The sequence below is a fragment of the Rhincodon typus genome, chromosome 8, assembly GCF_021869965.1.
Source record: "Rhincodon typus isolate 14 chromosome 8, sRhiTyp1.1, whole genome shotgun sequence".
In the NCBI taxonomy this organism is placed as follows: domain Eukaryota; kingdom Metazoa; phylum Chordata; class Chondrichthyes; order Orectolobiformes; family Rhincodontidae; genus Rhincodon; species Rhincodon typus.
In genome coordinates, this window is record NC_063339.1 from 57,051,861 (window position 1) to 57,075,205 (window position 23,345).

Below are 23,345 nucleotides of genomic sequence, written 5' to 3' on the forward strand. Positions count from 1 at the left end.
TCCTGCTCCTCTGATGCTGCTTGGCCTGCTGTGTTCATCCAGCTCTACACCTTGTTATCTCAGATTCTCCAGCATCTGCAGTTCCTACTATCTCTGAAGCAGTTCTATCTCTTGTGTTTCCTGCACTTCTGCCCTCACATCCCCTCCCCCACTAAAAATAAAGACAGAATCTGCCTTGTCCTCACATATCACCCCACCAACCTCCGCATCCAACGTGCCACCTACAATCTGACCCCACAACCAAAGAGATATTTCCCTCCTCACCCCATCTGCCTTTTGTAGGCACCGCGCTCTCCGTGACTCCCTCGTCCGCTCCACACTCCCCTCTAACCCCACCACCACCGGCACCTTTCTCTGCAACTGCAGGAAGTGCTACACCTGCCCCCACACCTCCCCCCTCACCTCCATTCAAGTCACAAAACAAACTTTCCATATCAGACAGGGGTTCACCTGCACATCCGTCAACTTGGTCTACAGTATCTGTTGCTCCATGTGGCCTCCTCTACATCGCTGAGACCAAGTGTAGATTCGGAGACCATTTTGTAGAGCACATCTACATTCTGTACGCGAAAAATGACAACACCTTCCGGTTGCCAACCATTTTAGCTCCCCCTCCCATTCCCAGTCTCTCAGAGACATGTCCATCCTGGGCCTCCTCCAGTGTTACAATGATACCACCTGCAAACTGGAGGAGCAGCACCTCATATTCCGCTTTGGGAGCCTACAGCTTAATGGCCTAAACATGGCATTCACCAGTTTTAAAATCTCCCCACCCCCAGCCTCATCTGGGGAGGCGATGGCCTAGTGGTATTATCGCTGGACTATTAATCCAGAGACCCAGATAATGTTCTGGGGACCCAGGTTTGAATCCCGCAATGGCAGATGGTGGAACTTGAATTCAATAAATACCTGGAATTAACAATGTAATGATGACCATGAGTCCATTGTCGACTGTCAGAAAAACCCATCTGGTTCACTAATGTCCTTTAGGGAAGGAAATTGCCATCCTTACCTGGTCTGGCCTACATGTGACTCCAGACCCACAGTAATGTGGTTGACTCTCAACTGCCTGCTGGGCAATAAATGCTGCCTGGTCAGCAACGCCCTCATCCCGTGAATGAATAAAAGAAAAAAAAAATCCCACGACGAACACTCCCTCTCATCCCTGCCTCCTTGACATCACACAACCTGTCCATCTTCTCTCCCACCAATCTGCCTCTCCCATCCCATTGACCAATGCCCACTGCACTCACCTATCACCGTTCCCCTCTACCGTCCCCAGCCCCACCCCTCCTCTATTTATTTCTGAGCTCCCTTCCTCCTCCACATTTCTGAAGAAGGGTCCCGACCCAAAACATCAACTTTCCTGCTCCTCTGATGCTGCCTGACCTGTTGTGTTCTTCTAGCTCCATACTGTGTTATCTCTGACTCCAGCATCTGCAGTTCCCGCTATCTCAGGGCAGAAGATACCGTTTTCTTAGCCTATGTTTGCTATCAGAACCAGAGAACTGAGAAACAACCTCTAGTCAGAGATACAACCTGCAGGCATCAACTGCTGGATACTCTTCCTGGTGTGACCAGGGGAGGGGAATCATTGGAATTGAAAATGCATTTAAGAATCTCTCCTAAAACTGAAGAAAATGCCTGGTGACAGTCAAAGTAATTCCTGGCAGAACTAGGAAGTTGGAAACAACTGTAGACTTTGCTAGAAAGCCATAATTCTGTAGAATGTGAGGGGAGTTAAGTATAAAATGGAACCATTCCTCTCTGTAATTTTATGAAGAAGCAACTGACAAAAAAATAGTGTTAAGTCAGTAGCTGTTTTAGCCGTTGAATACAAGAAAATATTGTAAAACATGAAATCATGTCATATTATCTTTTCATCTATTAACTGAAATTTTGAATCTCTTTTTAAAACTTAAAACATGTTTAATGAGTGTCCAACCCAAAGATAGATTCTTGGCTCAATATCTTCTGATGCTTAATCCTGAGCCTCTTCCCTGATAGTTTTTGTCACTGATGGTTCTCTATTATCTTCTGATCTCAGAGGCAGTGCGAGAAGCCAGGTTTCAACTTTATCTCAGCTAGAATGGGAACTGAACCAATCCTGCTAGTGTTATCTTGATCCACACACAAATCATCTAGCCAACTGAACAAATTGGTCATCGCCCCCACCCTGCCATTACTCAATACAATGAATGCAACTAACTGGACACATGAACCCACATCGCTGATCACAAGCTTTCCATCTTGTGCACTTGTATCAATAAATTCTTTTGGCTTTTTAGGACAGGTAGTATTTGCCGTTTTCTTGGCATACACATTTCTACAAGGTAAACTCTAATTTGGACAAAATGGTGTTATTGACACAATAGTGTCAAGCTTGGCTCATTAATTCCATTCCCCCTCTGATTCAATACTGAGATTGAGTGCAGTATTCAGGACAATCATAAGAGTTGGTGGCTAACTGGAGGGAGAGATAGAAGAAAACAGAAAGACTATACGCTGGAGGGAAGAGGGAGGCTAAGAAGACTAGATGAGTTCTTGATTAGTACAGGGATCAAAGGTTATGGGAAGAAGGCAGAAGGTTGCGGTTGAGAATGATTGAATGGTGTAGCAGACTCAATGGGTCAAATGGCCTAATTCTGCTCCTATATCTTATGGTCTACTGATGTGGATGTCTAAATAGTTTCATCTAATGCTCTTCAGGCTTCTTTAAACACTTTGGCACCGACTCATTAATGATTTTGGAATTAAATTTTCTCCTCCGCTACCAGAAACAAAGAGAACCATTGTTCTGTATTGCAGAACTGGCTGCTGTCCATTAACTAACTCTTTTTGATCCATGAAACCACACATGCATGAACAATTTATAAAGACTGGACAGTACTTCATAGTAAAAACTACATTTCACAAATCATAAACACCCTTTCATTCTTTCTCAGTAGAAAACAGAATGTCTTATTGCAAACAGCTGTTTATTTGGAAGTAGCGGTACATCAGCATATTTCTATTAAGGGTTGTATATTCTACTATCCTGTATGTGCAGGTGTATAATCGGCACATTTGTGTTAGAACTCGCCTGATTATTTTTTGCCTATTTCATTGCCTATTTCATTTCCAATCTTCAAATAATCTTCATGAACATGCATTCAAATGAAAATGTACATGTGGAATTGAGTGATGCAGTGCTCTTTGCCATTCCATAATATTTGACATGGCTGTCTATGGTATTCTGTATTTTCAGCTTTCTACTACTGTACAACTTCATGGGATTTCCCTTTGCGGTTCCACTCCTATTTCCCTGATCATTGGCCCAACATGTCAGCATCAGCTTTCCGATAAGCATTATGACTTAATGTGATTTGCCACTAATTACTCTCCCTTCCACAACAAAAAGATGTGCATCACCACTTCCAGAGCATCCCAATTAACCTTGTCTTCCTCTCTCCTATCTTCTACATCCAAGTGCTGCCCTCATTAAATCCACCTACAAACACTGGGTCAGGTCCCATACCAATGGTTCCGAGGAAAGGTTACTGGACCCGAAATGTTAACTCTGATTTTTTCTTCAGAGATGCTGCCAGACCTGCTGAGCTTTTCCAGCAACTTCTGTTTTTGTTCCGGCATTCAATGTCACTTCTCCATCATTTTTCTCAACTTTACAGTTACCTCTGTGCTATCAGTTTGTTTGTCTGACATAAAATCCCAGATGAATTATAACTTTCTCAAAATGAACACTGCAAAAGATCAAGCTATTGTTTTGGATTCTTTTCACACATCTGTTCCTATTCGGCCCACTTTATACTTCATCCACTTTGTCAGGTTAAACCTTATATATACGGCAGATATTGTTTATTGCATAAATGTCACAACACAAGGAACATTTGCACAATTAGCCAATGTCAATTCTACCTGCATGCCCGCACTTCAATGCGATACAAATCAGATGTTGCAATCCAAGACTGCATGGAACCTGAAACAGCAAAGATCTTTCACACAAGAGGGTGGTGGAAATTTGCAAACCCTGGCCACAACAACAGAGATACTGAGTTAATCAAACTTTACAAAACTAAGATCAAGAAGCATTTTTGTTTCATTGAGGGTATCAAGGTATATGGAGCACAGGTAGGTGAATGAAACTGAAGTATAAATAACGAGGGTTTCTCATGGAATGGAGAAACAGGCCTGAGCAGCTAAATGGCCTATACCTGTTCCTGGACATCTAAACTCTTGAATGAAGTACAGATACTGGGTAATTTTAATTTTCAATTTGCCTTTCTGATCTTGCAAGTTAAATGCTAGGAATTTTACTCACAGGATGTGATTTCATCTCTATGAGGTTGTCCAAAATCCGAGTCACTGGTAGATTCTGTAAAGGAGATAATCGGAAATTGATCAGTTATTGGCAATTATGAATATTTCATTACTATTCTTCAAGGTTCCAGTAGGTTGACTAAACTTTGATCACAGACATCTATTAATACTAGTCTGTATATTGTGTGACGTATTTGACACGAAAAAGGTTAAACAACAAAGATCACATCATACTATTTGTTTAATGTAACTGTCATCCCACATTAATGGTACAAAGTGAATAGGTTGCCCTGCTGTCATCTACAACTCCAACAGCCTACATCTCTCCCAAGAAAACAAAAAGCAAAATGAAAACTGTTTATCTTCAATTTAATGACATAATATGTGCAGCAATGACGTGTAGTTATTCGGCACAATTAATGTTGTAAAATGTTACAAGGGAATTCACAAAGGTGAATAAAATAAGGCATTAACCACATATTCAACTAGATCATTAAGGAACACCTTAAAGAAGGAAAAAGAGGTAGAGAGGTGAAGAGGAAATTCCAGAGCTTAGAGTGTTGGCAACTGATGTCAACGGTTTAGTGTGCTCAGGAGATGCTTAAGTAGCCAAAATTTGAGGCGCATGCTATTTTAGAGATTTGTAGCTTTAGCTGAGATTAGGACTAAATCCATGGAAGAACTTGAAAATAAGATGAAAAATTTACAATTGATCGTTACCTAACCATGCGCCAATGGACATCATTAAGCACGGGATTGACAGATGAACAGTACTTAATGTAAATTAGCACACATGTAGCAGAGTTTTGGATAACTTATATTTATGGAGGACAGAAAGTGGAAGATCAGCCAGAGTCATCTCCTCTTGATATTTAACAACATTAACAAATTACCATTGCTGAATGCTCCACTATGATCATCCTGGGGCCAACCACTGACCAGAAAGTGATCTGGATCAGCCTATACATGCAGTAGCTGCAAGAACAGGTCAGAAATTACGTATGCCGAGGTAAGCAGTTCATCTCCTCATTCCCCAAAGCTTGTCCACAATCTAGAAGGCACAAGTCACGAGTGAAATACTCTTCACTCGCCTGGAGGAGTGCTGTTCTAGCAACACTCAAGAAGGTCTGCACAATTCTGGAAAAAGCAACTTGATTGATTTTCACCCTGTACACCACATTTTACATTCATCTCCTCCACCACTGACAGATATCGGCAGCAGTGTGCACCACCTACAAAATGAACAACAGCAACTCATCAAGGCTCCTTGAACAGCATGCTCTAGATTTATGACTTGTATTACCCAGAAGGATAAGGGCACAGATGCACAACCTGCAAACTCCTGTCCAAACCACACATACTTCATATTTGGAACCACATTGCCAACCCATATCTGTCGCTGGATCAAACTGCTGAATCTCCTTGGTCCTGTTTGTAGCTTTGCTAGGTCAACGTTTCATTTTTACGTTTGCCTGGTGCTGTTCCTGGCATACCCTCCTTCACTGAGCCTGGGTTGATCCTCTGGCTTGATGTAATGCTGAAACCTCCTTCCTATTGTGAGTTTACTTACACGATATGGACTACAGTGGTCCAAGACGATAATTCATCATCATCTCAAGGGCAATAATGCTCATATCCTTTGAAATAATTTTAAAAATTGATTAGCTGGCATAGGAAGCTGACATCCTCTAAATTTGTCCCATACTTGCCTCACTCAATCATTTTCTCTGATCACTCACCACAGATCAAATTTGAAGTAGCTAATTCAAGGTGTATGACTGTTCCCTGGACCAAAGTGTCCCGGTAACTTACACCTTCCTTGATGCATCAGTGTCTGAAGATTAGATTCTAGCTATCAACTCAGAACCAAAGCTTGTCAAAATGTCACTTCTTGCAAATGGAACTGTTGCGAATCACAATGGTTTATTACCTCTGAAGCAGGCAGGACTTCAACCCAGGCCTCTTGGCCCAGAATCACAGCGTTGTCTACAAGCATCCACAAGCTACAGCTGCAACATATTACCTGCCTTACCATCTCTGTAAAGGGGCTCTTGTGAGGAAGTGATAATGTCTCTGCCCCTGAACTAGGAGACCTAGTTAAATCTGACTTGGTCCAGAGGTATGTCATAACATTCCTAAACAGGCTGATTGGAAAATAACTCTCTTTTGTATTTTGTTTAATTAGGTTTCCAAGGTTAGAAATTTGTCCAAGTGTGAATTTCAACTACTTTCCCTGTTTAGTATTTAGAAAAGCCATAAATCTGAACAACCAATTACTTATTTGCTCATCTTATTAATGTTTTGGATTTCAGCTCTCAAGTCTTGGCGTGTCCTACAGTGTCTTTCAAATCCTCCTTGTTCTGTAAACCAGAACATCACTTCTTCCCTTATCACTTCGAACTTCCTCATTCAACAAATTGCTTAGGTCAGCATTCTATAAAAGCTGTGCTCCATCTTGCTGGAAAACATGCAACTTATTCAGAGCCTGAGCAAAAATCTCCTTCATGCATATTAGTTGGAATTCCAAAGACTTGAGTCAGACCTGATGGCTTGGGAACTAGTTCTAACTAGCCATATAAATAACTAATTATGGAGCTGCTACTCTCAAATAGCTTGTTTACCATTAAGACTGAAAGAAACTGCAAGTTAATGGTAGGGTTAAATGCAACACTTGACAAAATTTTAGAAAGAGTTCAACTCTTAAAATACAGAGTTCCCTCACTCTCTAAAGTTCTGACCCAGCTTTTGGCCACCTGGCCTAATACCTTCTTATGTGACTCAGTGTTTTATTTTCTTTAGAATATCCCCATGAAGCATCTTGGGATGTTTTATTCCATTAAATACACAACATACAAGTTGTTGTTGTTCCTTCAATTCATTCCAATGCATTAGAGAGTCATTTTGAAAAGTAACATATAAAACAACTGCAGCCTGAAGATTTCTCCACTCAGAAAAAACGTTAAACAGTGAAAATTCTGTTCAGTTTAACACAGCTTTAATTCAAACAGATCTACAAGTATTAAAAGACTGCTTTGACTATCAACAAAATGATTTGATTTGCAAAACAATATGCTGGAGTTAAACACCACTAAAAGGTGACAGCTTTAAGCCTTTCAAGCCATAGATGCAGGTGAGTACCAAAGCATAAGTTCAACGGTGATTTCAACTTTATTTAATGGAATAAAACATCCCAAGATACTTCATGGGGATATTCTAAAGAAAATAAAACACTGAGTCACATAAGAAGGTATTAGGTCAGGTGGCCAAAAGCTGGGTCAGAACTTTAGAGAGTGAGGGAACTCTGTATTTCCTATTGTTAGTCACCAGTTATAGTTTTTGAATGCTAATCACGTCTTTTCATATTTAAAACAGGCAAAAATGGGCCGCTTTGATCGTTGTGAATTGTCTGCACGTTTGTCAAGTTCAGTAATTAGCTTATAACTGTGGTTTTGAATGGATTTTTTTAATATACTGTACTGTCTGAATCTTCCATATATTTGAGATAGTGGACTTTGCAGTAAGTTTATGCATTTAAAAAAAGCTGGTTTAAAGATTGCTGATGTGGATTCCCTTGTATATCTTTATCATGAGAAGATATGCAGAAAACTGCAATAATATCAGCATAATGCCTCTTTAATTCTATACTGGCAGTAGTAATTTAATTACAGCTTTTTGCAAACTTAGTAGCTCTGGCAATAGAGGACATATGTTAAGTATAGTTAGACCATGTATGTATTCAAAATGTGAGAAGTTAACAGTGAAATTACATTATTTGCTAAAACAGGGGCTTTTAATTGAAATTGTACGAGTCTATTTTTAGAGTAACTCATTAAATATCTGAGACCCCCTACAGTAGTCACTGCTAAAATCATTTTCTGCCTTGATCAGTTGAATTTCATGTCAAAGTGAAGCATGAAGTTTTCTTTTCCACATTTGCTGCCAAATGAATTTTAGCTTCAAATGAAAAGATCTGTTCAACTACCAGAGTTATTAATTCCACCGAAACATATTATAAAGGACTACAGCAATTTATTGTAATCTTATATAGGCAGTCAAATAACCACCCATTACACTTCCTGCAAGAGACCATGTTCAACGTAATGGCCAAGACTCATTTCTATGCTTCCTACATTCTGAATATCAGTTTCGTGTAAAGGGCAATAAGAAACATCCACACAACTAAAGTAAGTTGTAATTACCTGAAGTAGTCCCTAAAAGTATGTCTTATTTTGATTCCTTCGAAATATCTGATGCAGATGACTTTTAAAAATTGAATCTACTGATGCATTGTGCCCAAACTAACAAATCATGGATCTGCTCCTATTCGCCTTTTATGAATCCTGATCTTGTTCAGAAGGTACTAATGGCCTTGTCCATCCATTGGATTTATGTTACATGTGAGTTTAGTTCAGTGCTATAATAAACTAAAATGCAACACTGCTTGGAAACATGTTCCAAATCAATTGGCTTTGTACAACATCTTTAATGGTGTAAGATCTCGAGATAAACTTAAATTCTTCATAAGGTGTGTAAGTCAAACCACGATGATTTGACATGTTTAAAGGAAATTGGTATATGGCTCCGAATTAGTTTATCCCTTTTCAACAGGATTTTGTCTCCAGCTCCACTATCAAAACATGTCAATCAATAGTAATGAAGGAAGGGCACAAATGAGAGCCAGCAATATAAACATAATGGCAGGGAGTCACTGCAGTTCCCGTTTCCAGAATGTAGTTTCATGTTCTCAGTAGGAGTTTTAAATTTAGAGAATATTTGTTTATAGGATTCTACTTTTTACCCATCCAATTTAATACTTTTTGGCCTTATTTTACCAAAATGTTTTTCCATGTTAAATTCCAAAACTTTATCAAATATTTCCTCTGAGAAGTACAACCAGTTAATCATTCTAACTTCAAGTAGTAAAGATTTGAATTTTCTCCATTCTGAGTCACTAGTGTTTACATTACAGTATATCCTAAAAATTCACTACAAATCACCATTTTCACACTAATCTTACGATTTTCCCAGCTTGAAGGGAGGTGAGGGGAGCTTTAGTAATATGCAGCAACCTACTTGACCTAATAGATCTGATCGTTTGAGAGGGGTAGCTTTCCCTGCTCCTGCTGACCCCCTAGACCCTCCCAGCTGAGGACTCTGGATCTGTACTTGATTATTGTAGGATGAGGAAGGGGATCTGACTGAAACTTACGGAATGTCGACAGGCCTGGATAGAGTGGAGTGTGGAGAAGAGATTTCCACTTGTAGGAGAGACTAGAACCTGAGGGCACAGCCTCAGAGTGAAGGGACAACCTTTTAGAACTGGGAAAAGAAGGAATTTCTTTGGCCAGAGAATGGTGAATCTGTGGAATTCATTTGCCACAGAAGGCGGAGGAGGCCAAGTCGTTGGATGTATTTAAGACAGAGATAGACAGGTTCTTGATGATTATAAGACCATAAGACCAAGGAGCAGAAATTAGGCCTTTTGGCACATGGAGTCTGCTCTGCCATTCAATCATGGCTGATAAGTTCCTCAACCCCATTCTCCCACTTTCTCTCCGTAACCCTTGATCGCCTTGATAATCAAGAACCTATCTATCTCAGTCTTAAATGTACTCAATGACCTGGCCTCCACAGCCTTCTGTGGCAGTGAATTCCATAGATTCACCACTCTCTGGCTGAAGAAGTTTCTCCTTATCTCTGTTCTAAAAGGTCTTCCCTTTACTCTAAGGCTGTTTCCTCGGGTCCTAGTCTCTCCTATCAATGGAAGCATCTTCCCAACATCCATTCTGTCCAGGCCATTCAGTATTCTGTAAGTTTCAGTTAGATCCCCCTCATCCTTCTAAACTCAAATGAGTATAGTCCCAGAGTCCTCAAACGTTCCTCATGCGTTAAGCTTTTCATTCCTGGGATCATTCTTGTGAACCTCCTCTGAACCCGCTCCAGGGCCAGTACATCCTTCCTGAGATATGGGGCCCAAAACTGCACACAATACTCCAAGTGTGGCCTGACCAGAGCCTCATAAAGCCTCAGTAGTACATCCCTGCTTTTATATTCAAGTCCTCGCAAAATAAATGCCAACACTGCATTTGCCTTCCTGACTACTAACTTAACCTGCAAGTTTACCTTGACAGAATCCTGGACTAGAACTCCCAAGTCTCTTTGCACTTCAGACTTCTGAATTTTTTCCCCATTTAGAAAATAGTCCATGCTTTTATTCTTCTTACCAAAGTCCATGGCCTCACACTTTCCCACGTTGTACTCCATCTGCCACTTCTTTGCCCACTCTCCTAACCTGTCCAAATCCTTCTGCAGCCTCCCCACCTCCTCAATACTATCTGTCCCTCCACCTATCTTTGCATCGTCTACAAACTTAGTCAGAATGCCCACACTTTCTTCATCTAGATCATTAATGTATAAAGTGACAAGTTGTGGTCCCATCACTGACCCTTGCGGAACACCATTTGTCACCGGCTGCCATCTTGAGAAAGGCCCTTTTATCCCCCTCTCTGCTTTCTGCCAGACAGCCAATCTTCTATCCATGCTAGCACCTTGCCTCTAACACCATGGGCCCTTATTTTACTCAGCAGCCTCTTGTGCGGCAGCTTGTCAAAGGTCTTCTTGAAGTCCAGGTAGATAACATCCATTGGCTCTCCTTGGTCTACCCTGCTCGTTATTTCCTCAAAGAATTCCAGCAGATTTGTCAGGCATGACCTCCCCTTGATGAAACCACAGCTGACTTTGCCCTATTTTACCATACACTTACAAATATTCAGAAATCTCATCCATTTAAGGGGATTAAGGGGGTGAAAGGTTAGACGAAGAAGACAGGAGAATGGGGTTGAGAAACACCATCAGCCTATCAGCCATGATTGATTGGTGGAGCAGACTGGATGAGCTGAATGGCCTAATTCTGCTCCTAAATGTTATGGTGTTATAGACTTAGCACTAAGGATTTCTCCCACATTTATTTAAAAATTAAAATTAATTTGCAAGCCAGAACTAAAGATGCCATTCTGTGTTAGTTTAGCAATTAAAATTGGAAGTGCACCTGAAGCCAAAATTAGAACTGCACAGATAACTTTAAGTGTGTAGAGATGGAAACAATTACAGAGATAGGGAGGGGGAAATCATGAAGGAATTTGAAAATAAAGATAAGAATTTTAATTTTTTTGGTATATAAACAGCAAAAGGAGTAGTGGTGCGAAAAAGGGGATTGGTGAGCCCACACCTGCAGTTTCAGTCTCCGTCTCCCTACCTAAGAGAGGATATACTTGCCACAGAAGCAGTGCAATGGAGGCTCGCAAGGTTGATACTGGGGATTGCAGGTCTGTGCTCTGAGCGGAGATTGGTTCAACTGGGCCAGTACTCACTAGGGTTTAGAAGGATGAGGAGGGATGGACAGACTAAATGCAGGGAGGATGTTTTCTCTGGCTGCAGAGCTTAGAACCAGGGTCACAGACTCACGATAAAGGGTAAGCCACTTAACACTGAAATGAGGAAAAATTTCATCTCTCAAAGGGTTGTGATCCTGTGGAATTCTCTACCACAGATGGCTATGGAGGCCAAGTCACTGAAAATATTCAAGGTGATAAATTTTTTTTTAAGATTTAAAGGCATCAATGGGTTTGTGCAGAAAGTGGGAATAAGAATTAAGACAGAGTATCAGCAATGACCATTTTGAATGGCAGAGGGGCAAAATGGCCTACTCCTGCTTCTAGCATTTATATTTCTATGATTTATATATGTGGATACATCAGTGAAAATGGCAGGACAGTATGCTGGACTTTAATATTAGGGGCATGGAATTCAAGAGCATAGGGTTTACGTTAAACTTGTTTCAATTACTGGCTTGGCCTCAGCTGGAGTATTGTATCCAGTTCAGGACAGAACACTTTACAGAACATGTGAAGACATCAGACAGAGTGCAGATGAGATTTACAAGAATGGTTCCACGGATGAGGAACTTCAGTTATGTAAATAGATTGGAGAAAATGGTACAGGTTTCCTTATAGAAGGCAAGGTTGAAAGGAGACTTGGTTGTTGAAAATAATGAGGAGTTTTGATGGGATAGATAGGGAAAGCTTCCCATTGGTGGAATAGTCAAGAGCATGGGGGCATTTATGTAAGGTAATTGGCAAAAGAAGCAATAGAGGCACGAGGGGAAACATTTTCAGGCATTGTGTAGATGAGATCTGGGATACATTGCTTGACAGTGTGGTGCAAGTAGGCATTCAGAAGGAACTTGAATTATTTCTTGAAGAGAATGAAATTACAAAGTAATGGGGAGAAATGAAGGACTGGAATAGGTGCTTTGCTCATTTGGAGAGCAGGCATAGATATGACAGGCTAATTAACCACCTTCTATATGGCACACAGATGAAAATAATCAAATTGTTGTACAAGTAAATTGTTTAAAACGTAATATAACTAACAAATGCACCTATAAGTAAATGAAAGGCATCAGGAAATTTAACACTGGTAATGTGAAAATGACAGTCTTGAAAAGAACAATGTACTTTAATCATATTCATTAGCAATAGAATTTCAGAACCCAAAGCTAGAAAATTAAAATTAGCTCTCTGACTTTAAGTTCAGCCATATGGAAACTAAGTATTTTAGTTTATTCCTTATGTCTTTTCATTTTTTTAAAGGCTATTTATAAATTAAATTTTGATTTCATCATTTTTTAAGTCTGCTAGGACTTCTGGCTAATTTGGCATAACAAACACCTGTAATTATATTCTGAAAACAATAATGTTCTTTTAATATTAATAATTATTTATTCTCAAGGTCCTATAGCAAGGTTCGGTCTAACAAGGAAATTGGCCAAAGAATTTGCAAACAAAATGTTCCTCTGAGTAATGGCACATGGAATATTTGCATGCATTATCCACTAAAATCAGAATAAATGAAATGCCAATCATGATAAAATAGTAATGGACCTACTCTGAATGTTCAGCGAACTTTTAATAGCTAATGTTTATCGAAGATACTTTTTAATCCTAATACAGTCCATAATCAGAATTAGCATTTCAAAAACCACAAAACCGCTAGATTCCTCCACTAAAATAAAGGAAGCTCTTGTGCAACATCTACTCTATTTCTGTAGACAGCTTTAAAGATTTTTGCATCCTAATTCTGGCCACGTAGAGCTGGTAGTCTGAACAAGGTTAGTGTTTCCACATAAGCATTAAAATACCCTGTCAAATAATGCAGATATTCAGTAAAAGTTGGCTCAACAAAAGTAAAGTTCCAAAATGTTGGCCATGTTTACAAAGGTTAAGCAAAGATAACAAAATACATAAAATCACAGCTTTTCTGAACGAGAACATGCACTTTAAACATTTGATTTAAATAGAAATCTCCCAATTTAAAGAGCTTTTGTATTCATCATGTCAATTACAACTGTTAAAGTTAGTTGCTTTTGTGCTTCAATGCTGCATTACAAAACATGTCAGAGGAAATGAAAGATCGTCTGCTCCAAATACATCTCAGTAGTTAGCACTACTGTCTCACAGCACTAGGGACCGGAATTCAATTCCAGCCTTGGGTGACCCACTGTGTGGAGTCTGCACATTCTCCCTTTGTTTGTGCGGGTTTCTGCCGGGTACTCTGGTTTTCTCCCACAGTCACAAAGATGTACAGGTTAGATGGAATGGCTATGCTAAATTGTCTGTAGTGTATATGGATTTGCAGACGAAGTGGATTAGCCATGATGGATATGCAGATAGGGTAGTGGACTGGGTTTGGGTAAGGTGCTCTTCAGAGGGTCAGTGTAGGGAGTCTATGATTTCCAATCCAGACTGGTCACAGCTGACTATCACCATGGTGGTGTTTCACTCACTATTTTGTAGCAAGATTAGTCGAATCACTGCATCTAGAGTTTATAAAATTTCTACAGTTGTACAAGACAAACTAATATATAACTACTCCAATGCCATAAGCATGTAAGCTTCCTTCGTACTTCACAAACAGTGGAGATTCTATACTCAAATTAATAAAACTATTCCTTCCATCTGTTTCAAAATCTCAAATAATGTCATAATGTATTGGTGGTATTGGAAAAGTTGGATTTTGACCACATTAATAAGGTACAAATAGAATACGGGAGCGTGAATAATAAACCATAATGATGTGAATCAGAAGCATACCTAATCGCATAAATATATAGAACTCATAGCTCAAATCAGAATTTGAGAGCTGGAATGAGGTTTGACTACTGTAGCTTAAAGGTGCAGTTTTAGTCCATTATGTAAAAACCATATCTTTCTTTGCTTTTTATTTGGACTGTTGACTACAAAAGGTGCTGTCCTAAACCAAGGAGACTGTGCTAAGAGATGGCTGCAATTTTAAAAATTATGTTTACATTGAGCACATTGTGAGTGGTATACAATGTTTCATTTTTCCTGGAACAGTGAGAACAGAAGCAAGCACCGGAGATGATAGGTTTTGAACCAAACGAAAACTGCTTGAAATGATTTGATTAGCTCCTGACCAGGTTACCATAGTGTGTGCAAAATGAATGCAGCAGAAAACAACCTAGCTTGCAGACAGAAAGCATAAAAAAAACTCCCTCTCAAATGGAGGTACCAGAAGAGTTCAATAACAGGCAACTGTCTTCTACTCACTTTTCTTTGCAATCTCCTATTGAAGGAAATTTAAAGATAGGAAAGGATAAATTCTCATCCAGTGAACAAAGGACAGCAGTAGTGTGCATACAACCTTGTGTCAACAACAAAGAAATTAAAAGGCATTGCAAAGAAAAGAAAGAAAGCAACTCATTGAATCCTGTGTCCCATACTGCTGCTATTGAACTGTGTTTCCCTGATTTTTTGTCCCCAGTCCTAATATCCACATCTTGTCTGTCTTTTGTAAAGGGGGTAATTCAAGAATGGATGGAGCTTAAGTTGTAGGACATAAGATAGCAAATCATATTTCTTGATTATCATTGGTTAAAGTAAATTTGTTTGCAATAAAGTCTTTTTATCATTAAGTACAGAAACCTGTTCTTTTAACCTGGGTTCATTGGTCAGGAAAATTGGAAACTTTGGACAGTTTGGCTAAATCTTTGCACATTTGTAATGACTGTAGAAATAGTGAGACCTCAATGTGTTGTGATAGTCACTATTACGTAGCAAACTGACTGAGCTGAATATGTGTAATATAAACTTTATTGCCACTGAAATATTATTGTGTCTTATTATTTATGGACAACTTATTTATGATCTAAGTATTTATTTCTTCTGTCCCAAAACCTTATTTTTATCTATTTAAGACTTTTAGAACATGTATGCATTATGAGTTAGAAGATTTAAAGTATGTAACTTTTTCAACTTGTTCCCTTTACTTTCTAACTCTTTACATTATGAACAATATCTTTTGTATTTCCTGAACTATGGATTTGCATTTATTGCAGAAGTTGGTGGAAGTTGACTGAAGAGATTTGAAGCGATGGTCATTTATCTTGATTTGGATTGGCTGATTGGCTGACTGACTGCTTGTTTCTGGGTATAATGTGTAGAGCCAGTATGGTGAAGATCAACCATCTGCCTCCTCCGGAATCACAAAAAGCATACTTGTTGGGGTCGGGTGCGGGGGCCAATAGAGAGCTTAAATTGCTAGATTTTAATTTCACCCAAAGCATTTATTAGTAACAAGAAGATGAAGTGATAGCATTACTGGAATAGTTCAGAGGTTGGATATTCTATGGCAAGTGCTTTACCTCATGATGACTGCACACCCCATGATACCTCCCTACCATACACAGGAACATGATGGTATTACATAGAACAATACAGTACAGGCCCTTTGGCCCACGATGTTGTGCCGACCTATTATGCTACTAAGATACACTGTGTGTATTCTTCACACTTGCCTGGATGAGTGTAGCTGCTCTAACATGGCAAAACAGTTCTCTTGATGGCAGCTCATCCACTTCCTTAAACATCACATTCTGCACTATTGCAGCACGACGACAAGTGTGTACCATCTGTAGGACGCACTTCAGCAATTTGCCAGGTCTCTGTTGGCAGCACCATCTAAACTCTCTTTGACATGGAGTGATGTTCGAGTCAAATGCATGGGAACATCAAATACCTGCAACTTTCCCTTCACAGCATCTTGACACGAGTTATGTTGCTGAGATAAAACCTGCCACTTTCTTCTAAAAAGCACTGTGGGAACAACTACACCACACAATAATGGTGATGCATCACCACCTTCTCAATGGCAACACATGTCCCAAGATTCAGTTAAAAGAAATCTAGGTCTGATGTCAAACAAATAACAAAGTTCAAAGTTAAAATATAGTTTAAATACTTTTAGTAATTATACACTTACAATTGCTACTGAATTGTCGCGTTTTAATTGTTTCTACTTTGAAAGCATCAGCAGTCCACTTTAAACAAACTCCATTAGAAAATTAAACAGCTGCAACAATTTCTTATTTATTTTTGCCAAACACCAACTTGACTCTTTACTGTTAGTTAGAGTACAAAAGCTACATTTTTAATGTGGAGGGAATATTTTCTGAAGAATTCTTTGATTTGATTTACTTGAAAATGTATTTATTTTGGAAATCCAGAAGTTATACTTTCCGACAAATATATCATCAGGGCTTTAGCTTTCAGCAAACTATTCCTGAGGGACTAACTATTCTCAAAATTACATGTCAAAATGGATTAGTAATTGCTGAAACTACCGTTGTTCAAGGAAACAATTTTTCATCAGAAACTGAGCCATACGCACACTTATAGTAGAATCCTTTTTTTTTGAAAAGCTTAAATTTTCTTCAGTTACACTGAGGTGAACAACAGTGTAGCTAAGCTACAGTCCAAGGGCTGTTGAAATTACAGATTCAGTATAACAGCAGAATTTCATGCAAACAAGAATGGAGCATACAACGATTAAACAAGCACAAAAATGCTACAGGGATCAACAATTCCTGAAAAAATTCAAAAGAACCTCATCTCATTGTCTTATCGTCACAAATTAATTCAATTTTCTCTTGAGCCTATTTATATTCTTCGCTCACACTGGTAATTTATCCTACAAGTTTGTTTTCCTGTTTACAAAAAAAAAGTTTCCACTCTGAATTTTATTCATGATTTCAAAGTCTCTTTTTTTCCTTAAGGGCAATTACAACTTTTTTTCTTATTTCCACCTCATAATTTAACTTTTGTTTAGATCTTAGAATAACTTTCACTGTCCACTAAGAAATAACATCATCACCATCGGCGGTCCCTCGCAAACAAGGATGACTCTCTTCCACTCTCAGAGTGAGTCTGTAGGTGGCTGTAAAGAACGATACAGCTACCTCAGGCTCTGTTACACTTAGTCATGGGAAGGGGTGGTTGGGGCAATGGTGTGGCAGCGTGCTCCTTTCACTGTTTTCACCTGGCTTCCATTTTTTTTCTCCGATGGCAAGTTGCAGGTGCTCAATGCCTTTCCAGATGCTTTTACTTCACTTCAGACGGTTTTGGGCCAGTGATTCCCAGGTGTCTGTGGGAATATTGCACTTTGCCAGTGAGGTCTTGACGGTATCTCTGAAGCGCTTCCTTTGTCCACTTGGAGCTCGACTGCCATTTCGAAACTGGCAGTACAGCACCTGCTGGGGGCGTCCCATGTTGGTCATGCAGATGACGTGTCCAGTCCATCACAGTCAATCAAGGGTAGTCAGTGCCTTGATGCTGGGGATGTTGGCCTGGTTGAGGATGCTGGTGTTGGTGCTTCTTTTTTCCCAACAGATTTATAGGATCTTGCACTGGCAGCGTTTCTGGTACTTCTCCAGTGCATTGAGATGTCTGCTGGAGACACTCCACATCTCAGAGCCAATAGGAGGGCAGGAATCACCACATCTCTGTAAACCATGATCTTGGTGTCGGATCCAATGTTGTTGCTCTCGAATACCCTTTTCCTCAGGCGGCTGAAAGCTGTGCTAGCACACTGGAGGCAACGCTCCATGTCTTCATCAATAGCTGCTTTGGCTGACAGGACACTTCCGAGGTATTGAAAATGGTCAATGTTCTGTAAGGCCTCCTCATGGACCTTGATGATTGGGGGTTTGCCCCACAATGCCAGGCCAAGTTGATGGGTCACCCCAGCGAGTGTCATCGAGCTGCAGCACGGACACTTGTGTATGCACAATCTCGGAGGGTGTACTCCAGACCACTGTCAGCACCTTTACAGAGGTCAATGAGAGCATAGGTCTCACCCTGAATATTTGCAAGATGAAGGTCTAGGAAATAGCATCCTTTCTATGACTAGGCCATCAGTGCTGTACACAGCATTTCAGAAGATGTCTGATCATTGTCTTACACAATGTCAAACTGGCCAAAATGTGCATTCCTGCCATTCTACTAATGCAATCTACTAACATCTCATTACAGAGCTAATACTATGGAAATAAATCAATGTAGTGCGAATGCTAGAGATCTGAAATAATTAAAAGAGAGTGCTAGAGAATACAGCAGGTCTGGCATAATCTGTGAAGAGAGAAAGAGAGTTAACGTTTTGGGTCCAACATGACTCTTTTTTAGAACTAGTTTTCTCTGCAGTTTCTCTCACTACAGGTGGTGCCAGATCTGCTGAGTTTCTGTGTAATTTTCTGTTTATATTACTAATAATATTATGGAATTTGATAAGATAGGTGTATATTTTTATTTAAGTGAAATGGTAGAACAGTTTTGATCCATTACTTACATGAATATCTTAGAGGATTTGAAGGAACTCAAAACTAATAAATTCTCTAAGGAAAGACATTGTGCTGAGGGTGCAAAGAAAGATGGGAGGTGAAGTATACAAGTTTCTAGCTGTTATTGTCTGGAGTAACTGAAAATAAGAGAGATTCTACTGGAAAGAAACAAGCAAACATAGTAACTGTCAAAACAATGCATTTGTGAGCCTGGGAAGCAATGGTGAGAAAGACCACAGTTAGAAATGGAATGCAGAAATAGCTATAAATGAGTAGTGACACTGCAGACACATGCTCAGAGCTTAGACAACGGAGTGCTAACATTTTCCTCAGTTCAGAAAATGCAATGTCCTAACACTCTCCAGGGTTCAGAAAACCCACACTGCCAATATTGCTCATGGTTCAGACAATGCACAACGCTAACACTCTTGAAGCTTCAGACAGCTGACAGTGCTAGCACTCCCACAGCTTAGACAACCAACAGGTAAACATGTCCCAAAGTTCAGACAACCCACAGTGTTCCTATGCTCCATGGCTCTGTGAATACATATTGATGACATGCTCCACAGTTCAAGCAATACTAGTCTGGACACAAAACACACTCCTTTATTGACAGAATGCTCAAGGAAGACCTGAAACTTGTTGAAAAGTGGACCTTGCAACAAACTGCCATCATGTATATTTGAGGCAGTTATTTAAAGAAATTTAACATCGGAAACAGGCAGCCACTTTGCTTCTTACTCCATAGCTGCAGACAACACATGACGACTTTAAAATTAAATCAGGCAAGTTTGCAATGCCAACTAATAGATCCCTGTCCTCAAGATGGGATTCTCAGGAAAGTAACAGTAAATAGCAATGAACTATAGAACCTTCTGAAGTAGAGACCATGGTTCTATCTCCGACCCAAGAGGCTGTCACACTGAAGTTGTACTATGCTCTCATCAGGTTTTGAATATTACATTTACTTTTAGTTAATGAAGGGCAAGGAAAACTTTAAAGCCTGGGAAGCAATGATGAGAAAGAGCACAATGTTGATGGCTCAGTAAAGAGAAAATGAAATGCTCACCTTGCTTTAACATAATGTTTTTAACCTAAGGGCACTATAGCAGGTTAAGTCATTTTTAAACTCTTTTTCCAACTTAAATCAAATTGCAGAATGGGCAGAGATAGCTGCAAATTACAAAAGGTAAATTCAATACTGGTATACTTTTCACGTAGAGAATGACAGGGTATTCAAAACAAAGTCTCATGTCATTCAGTTGACAGCTAGATTCTGTAAAGAAGGAGTGCTGGTTCCTATGAAAGGGTAAGTTAGATAGGCTGAATCTCTATTTATCGTCACAAATTTCATTGGTCATAGAAAGTAAATTAACTAAGCTAAATAAACTAAACTAATCCGACTCTACAACGTTTGGTAACGATTTCAGCAGCTGCTCAGCAAAAGAAATGCATTCAACACAACAAAATATGATAAACAGAGCACAGTTTCCAGTAGAAACTGGGAGGAGGAAACAGGAAGGTACATTTATATGCTTCTCTTTTTCTTCCTGACTATATAACCTCTACCAAGATGTGGAACATTAAAGCCACTCATTTATAGTAGGAGATTATGAGCATAAAATGCGCCTCTAAGGTGGCTACTTAGTTCCATAGAAAGTCAATCAAGCTGTGTCTTTATTCAATGTCTTTCAAAGCATCAAAGGATTTGGGTTACTCTGAACTACTTTAAAACAAAGGGCTAAGGGCATGTCTTCATGGACATGTAAGAACCATTCTACATGTCATGAATTTAGATACTTTTATGCACATTGCGATGTCTTGGGAGTAACAATTCTGCTGTGGGTTCGTACATGTTAAAACTGCAACTACTAACCTAAATCTGGTCACACAAATTTGTCAGTTGGCCTGGAAGATGTGGATCTAGTTATGTCTCGAAGTGTAGTGCACTCATGGGTTTGTCCATTCTTACATAATAGCAAATGGTACTGACTAAAACAGACCAATAGTAACTGTTGTGCTATGAAATCAAGCAGCTTAATGAGTTGGATTGGAGAATCATGTCACAAATTGTTTGGTTGTTCTCTTTCAGACAGCTTGAAAAAATACCTGGGCACAAATACTTGGTTCAGGTGATAAGGACACTTTTGCAACATTTTTGGGTCCTCCTATCAAGAAACCAGATACAGGGGAGTTGAAAACAACTTGCAATCAGTAACACAGACACATTACATATGGAGACAACTGACATTACTGTGCTTGGGAAGGTACCTATGACAGACCTGAATTCATAATAGTGTATGGCAGAAAAAGCTATCATGCTCCTTTCTTCCTTAATCAATTTACACACCATCCTAACCAGATGAAACAATCTGTCCAAAAACACTTCTGAATAGAGTAAGTGCAATAGAAGTAAGTCTGTACTCCTGCCTATTCAGGGATCTACTTCAAATCTATATGTCCAAGTAATGAAAAATGCACAACATGGGCAGTTGCATCTCCACGTTCCACTGGGTGGAAACATATCTTAATGTGCTCTATTCCCAGTAGTGATAGAATTCCCATAATGTTGTGAGGTAGGATTGTCAAGATTTTGTTACAGAGGTGAAGATATAGCAGTATATATTGAAGTCAGAATGATGAACAACATCACTGGTTGGTGTTGCCAGTAGGCAAGTATATTGTTGCTTTTGTCCTTCATGATGGTTAGGGGTAGGGGGGGAATGTTGGGAGATGCAATGCAAGTTACCATGGTGAGATGCTGCTTTATGTACTGGAGTTGAATAGGATGTTACAGTGTTGAGCAAATAGGCAGCTTTGTTTTTGATGATGCCAAGCTTCTTGAGGAAATTTGGCTAATATTTAAGTCAATCCCAGAAGTTGCTAAAGAAAATTGCAAACAAGCAACCTTCAAAAAACTAGAAAAAGATTCAGGAATACGGCCTAGCAGCACAGTTTACATATATTAAGACAGATTTGTTACACAACACTTGTTGATTGGGTAGAAGTGCCCTCAGTTAAAACATATCTATCTCTGCACCTTACTACAAATGAGTCTAACAGCTGAGAAATGGTGACTCAAATCAATATCTTTAAGAGTGGATCTTATCCATAGCTTGGATCAATCCTTTATTGATCCTCCTACAAGAGTTGAATTTGTGATGCATCAATAGGCAACATGATGCAGATCATATTTGTTTTCTGAAGCCAGAAGTGAGTATGGGAACTAAAATAAATTTTAAATCTAATCAAGTCTGTATTCATTACTTGTGCTCCAAATTTAAAAAAAAATAACATTTGTTCATGGGATGCAGGCATCACTACCTAGGTCAGCATTTATTGCCAATCTCTGATTGCCCAGAGGGCAGTTAAAAGTGAACCACGTTGCTGGCAGTTTGGAGTCACATGTAAGGCCAGGTTAAGGATGGCAGATTTCATTCCCTAAAGGACATAAGTGAACAACATAGATTGTACCATATTCAACAGTGGTTGCATCGCTGTCATTAAATTACACCGAATTCAAATGTCACCATTCGTCATTGTGGGATCCAAACCCATGAGCCTAGAACATTAGCCTGGGGTTCTGTATTATTAACCCAGTGGCAATGTCACTATGCCACCACCCTCCCCTCTTTTTACTTTGATTCTAATGTGTAACTGTTTTGTGTTCAGAATAAATAACCTAAGATACTTACTTGTTGCTTTAATACTAAATTCTTCACGCCTTCCATTACAAACTGTGATCCAGTGTTCATTACACGTGAAAGCAGGCTGCAAAAAAGAAACATTACTTTATAATGGGCTCACCCTTTAACACTTGTCAATCTAAACTTTGTTGGACTATGAATTATATCAGTTATGTGCAGAACAGAGGAGTAATTTGAGATTTTTCACATTTGCAAATGTTATTGATATAATTTTTTTGTTAGCTTAGGAACATTCTGAACCTTTTTTTTCTTCTGGATGATCAAAACAAAACCAAAGATCGGTTTTGTTCAAGAGCTGCTTTCAATTACACAGGCAGAGCTTGTTCTGTAGAGCTCTCAGCAGTACAAACATTCCAACCACTCAGATTTGTCTGGTTGCTTCAGGCATCCACATCTTAATGAGCTAAGCCTTCTGGTGTGCTGTTTTGAAAATAATACTATGTTATATTTTGCACATAAAACACTATCTAGTCGGCACTTGTTCCAAGGTTGTGAAAAGCACTATGAAAATGCAATACTTTTTCTAATTATATTTTATCAGTGAACAAACAAAAATAGTTTGGGTTCCTTGCTGCTACAAAATTGTGTGGCCATAAGACATAGGAGAAGTTGGCTTTTCAGCAAAGCAA

The 23,345-nt window shown here is 39.3% G+C and overlaps 1 protein-coding gene across 1 annotated transcript in view; it reads right to left on the reverse strand.

Annotated features, from left to right (window-relative positions):
- Positions 1-23,345, reverse strand: part of scfd1 (sec1 family domain containing 1) — a 141,658-nt gene that overhangs the window by 47,470 nt on the left and 70,843 nt on the right. Inside the window, exons 14-15 of the mRNA XM_048600432.1 lie at positions 22,705-22,780; positions 4,319-4,372 (exon numbers count right to left, since the gene is read on the reverse strand). Coding sequence (XP_048456389.1) covers positions 4,319-4,372; positions 22,705-22,780 — 130 coding nt within the window. The remainder of the gene's footprint in view (positions 1-4,318; positions 4,373-22,704; positions 22,781-23,345) is intronic.